Source organism: Haliotis cracherodii, unplaced genomic scaffold (assembly GCF_022045235.1).
Source record: "Haliotis cracherodii isolate W230 unplaced genomic scaffold, xgHalCrac1.p SCAF_12, whole genome shotgun sequence".
In the NCBI taxonomy this organism is placed as follows: Eukaryota; Metazoa; Mollusca; class Gastropoda; order Lepetellida; family Haliotidae; genus Haliotis; species Haliotis cracherodii.
In genome coordinates this window covers 18145192-18149286 of record NW_027266267.1, presented here as the reverse complement: position 1 = coordinate 18149286, position 4095 = coordinate 18145192, and the positions used below count along the sequence as shown (strand labels likewise).

At 41.4% G+C, this 4095-nt stretch overlaps 1 protein-coding gene across 1 annotated transcript; it reads left to right on the top strand.

Annotated features, from left to right (window-relative positions):
* The first annotated feature begins 1321 nt into the window (after positions 1 to 1321).
* LOC139457135 (ras-related protein Ral-B-like) lies at positions 1322 to 1882 on the top strand. Its single transcript, XM_071238564.1, has one exon. The coding sequence runs from the start codon at positions 1322 to 1324 to the stop codon at positions 1880 to 1882; it is 561 nt and encodes a 186-aa protein (XP_071094665.1).
* Positions 1883 to 4095: the final 2213 nt, after the last annotated feature.

Below are 4095 nucleotides of genomic sequence, written 5' to 3'. Positions count from 1 at the left end.
ATGTCTGGTAAACAAAGGAGGGGGTGAATACTTCTGGAAGCCAAATGCAGTCATGATGTTTTCATCTCTTGCTGTGTTCATCTCTTGCTGTGTCATCATCTAAAGTCAACTGATCTATTGAGGTCTCTAGCAGGGAGTCATCTAAACCTGTGGCAATCCCATCCATGATTGTGTCAGCACTGTTGGCATCACCAGCTACTTTTTCTAGGACATCAACAGCTGTCATTATATCAATAAGGTAGTCCTCTTCCTTACTATCAGACTGGCCTTCAATATGTCAACACAGCAGAATTGCGGACTAGTTGTTTAAACATCTTAGTCTATACTAGACCAGTTATATCACCGCGGTTTGTAAATAGTCGAGTCTGGACCACACAAATCAGTGGTTAAAACGATGACGAAAGTCCCAGAGCCGTAGGGGTACCATTGAATGCAATCACTCCGACCTGACTAACCAAGCCATTTAGTCACCACTTATGCAAACATATACAGTCATGTAGGCATGAAAGCTCACAGTACAATGCACATTGGATTTTAACATTTGTCACGTGTGAACATGATTAGATTTTAAAATCAAGTTACACATTTCTCATCACAAAGACATGTTTTACAAATCAGAAACAGCATGGATCATATCAGGATTTTCAGAGTTCAGTTGAATTATCATTAACTGACGGTCTTTGAAAAAAACCTTGCAACATGGTTTTGGTTTAAAAATTTGCTTTGGTTATACTATACTTCATAGTTAGGCTCAGAACTTTTCAGCCAAGTTTTCAAGTTTTCTTATAGTCTCCTCAAAAGCCCCTTGTACACAAAACCGTGGGAATCAACAGCCCAATGCTACAATGAGCAGAACTTAAACTATGAATGATAACGAACTCACTGGATGTGATGACAATACCTCAGCCCGAAAGCCGTGTGTCGTATGCCATGCCCAAACTAACAGAAACGGATCATCATAATTCTTGTAAAGAAAAGACTTAACTGTTAATTATATACATTCACATTATTCAAATTGATCTCATCTCGTAGTTCATCTAAGGCACCCTGCTTTGTGACAGAAATAGAAATATTTGCATGAGGCGTGTCATCTCTGAAGAGAAACTGTTATAAACTGGAGTATGCGTCAATCTATGTGAGTCACTGTTTGAATAAATACTCCCAGCTCGGCAGTCATTCAAGCAGACCTTAGACGACCATCAGTCGCAACTGTTGAAGGAGACAAAACAATTGCAGTCAACAACGTTATAACTCTTCATTGGAGAAGATTAGGAACTTCGCAAGGACTTCCTTCAACCAAAGGTGTCAGCAATTACTAGAGATGGCGACTAGATTCATCAACGTTATTCGCTCCTTCTCCATGCCTCTGACTGGGGCAAGGGATCGTTCTGATCCACGGGGCTGTCGTCTTCTAGCATGTGGCCCAAGAGATATAACCCAGACGCTCAAGCAGACCTTTGAGACACAAATCCAGAGGAAGTCAGCATCACTGGACACCCTCAGTATGAGCAGACTTCAGGGCCTAGCAGCTGGCTTTAGCCGAATCTCCGTGAGCATGAGTGACGCTTTCATCCTAGTCTTCTACATGGACGATGAAGAATGTTTCCAGATCATATCAGCGTTCAGAGAACGTATTATTGAGTTGAAGGGAGAGGACGTGCCATTGCTAGTTGTTGGCTACAACCGCGCCACATCCGCTCCGCGCATCATGGGCCCGGAGACCGCAGACTGCCTCGTCACTATCGAATGGGGGCTGAACTACAAGGAGGCTTCCGATGGTCAACCGGGCGATCTAGAACAGGTGTTTGAGGAGATGTTCAACATTGTCAGAGAAAAGAAGTCATCGAAAACGGCCAATGACCGCAGAATGACAACGTTTTGATAACCTGGGCTACTTCAGATACATTTCTCAATAATGTAAAGAGACGGGTAATTTTAAACGAGTTGGTGACTTCTGTGGACCTATGGTCGAGGGAGCCGCAACTCATAGTGTACAGTTGCATCTTTTAGCTGTCAGGAACTGCATGTTGTTCATATGTACGGTGATCCATGTTCTGTAAGCTTCTGCTGTTTAAAGTGATGAATGTCCAGGAACTCAGACCACATTCTTTTCCAAGAACACTTTGAGCTGACACGCCATGCTATAACTGACATTCTCTGCAAAGCCGTGTTAATGTCAACACGCTATCATATTACGATTCCATGGAAAGCAGGTAAAAAGCTGATTGCATTGTAAAGCTATATTGGCTGGTCTGTTCTCAACCACTGAACCCCCATGTACATAAACTGTTTGTGGGAGAAAATGCTGGGATTGTATTAACAACGTTGTAAATATTAATAAAGCATGAATAGATACGTTTGTGTTTTTGATCTTTTACGGTACCAATGAAGGAGTCTCGCAGGTATTAGTTTACGAACGAAAACGAGGAACGCATTCTCTGCAGAAGGAGGAAAGTTTCTTGTCAAAATCACACAACCTCCATGTACATAAACAGTTCGTAAAATGAATTGTATTGTGAACTAAAAACGCTTTAATGTGATTTTTATGTCTGATTGTGTTCTCAGGGGTAAAAGAACGTCAAAACTATGATAGGCTTATGTCGAGATACGCGTGAAAATCGTGACCCATATTGAAATAAGTAATACTATTGAATTGTGGAAAATGTTCGCATTGACAATGTAATGTAATTATTAGACAAAGAGAACAAGAGGTGAAAATGGCAATACCGATATATTTTTCACACGAAGCTTTTGTTCACAGGGCGGTTTATTCATTTGAAGTATAAAATGGTTTCGAAGAAGACGGTTATTTCAAATTGTGTTAGGTATAACCCTAGGTGAATCTTGAATAATCATTAACCATCACGATTCGTTATCGTTCTCTCAAGGTGTAAGTGATTCATTCATAGCTGCCATCTGACGTCATGGATGAGGTGTTGGGCACCACTACCACGCGCGATACATGTCGCAATGGCAATACAACTTGAACACTACAAGTACCCTCTATGAACCCATAATCTTTCGGCCAGTGGAAAATATGGCATTATAACTAGGGTGGCGTTAAAACTTGGGAGATAAAACTAGACTTTCCTGACATGATGTATGGACCTTTAAAGAAGATCCAAGAAACATCCATTCAACACGTTACTTTTTTCGAACCATATTGCGAATCCTGGGATCAAATGCAGACAATTGTAATTTTAAAAAGAGAGTCGTTCACATAAATCTGTCTAGAGACAGCTGATAATTATGTCAGTGCGTCAAACAAGTATAAGCCCTACCCCAAAGTCCTCCTTGTGGATTGGCCTGTGCCTCATCACTCCTGATCACCTCCGTGATGTAGTGTTTGCATGTAGAATTTGATGGAAGGGGTAGGGTTATTACATCATCCTTACTGAGGGCAGTTTAGTGTCAATACGGTCTATCAGAAGATTAAGCTGGACTTTATGATGCTGGGACTTCCATGATTGTAACCAGGGTATTTGAACGGATGGTCTGAGAAACATAACCATGGCATTGTAAACAGGGTGGCATAAAACAGGGAATGTTGCATTGCAAACATTTGGACTGTGGGAACTGTCAGTGCACAGCAAGATGTATCTCATCGCCATATGTTACTAATTACCTCCTGACTGTGGTTTCCACACATTAAGGAGCCCACGCTAGCAATATAATGCAGTCATACTACCGAGCCATTGAAAAACAATACTAATATGGCAATCTTCCATGTGATTTGTTTGTTTGTCGTTTAACGCCGCACTCAACAATATTCCTGCTATATGACGGCAGTCTGTAAATAATCGAGTCTGGACCAGACAATCAAGTGATTGACATCATAAGCATCGATCCATGCATTTGGGATCGATGTCATGCATCAATCAAGCCAAGCCTGACCACCCGATCCCGTTAGTCATCTCTTGCGACAAGCATGAGCTATTGGAGACCAATTCTAACCCGGATCTTCATGGGTCTCTATTATAAGGGGGCATCGGTTATGAACACGATGTATATGTAACTGTTGCCTGATAACCGAAATTAATCTCTCTTCATCTGATCAGTAAGTATATATCCGTGTTTCTCTGTGGACATTCGGTG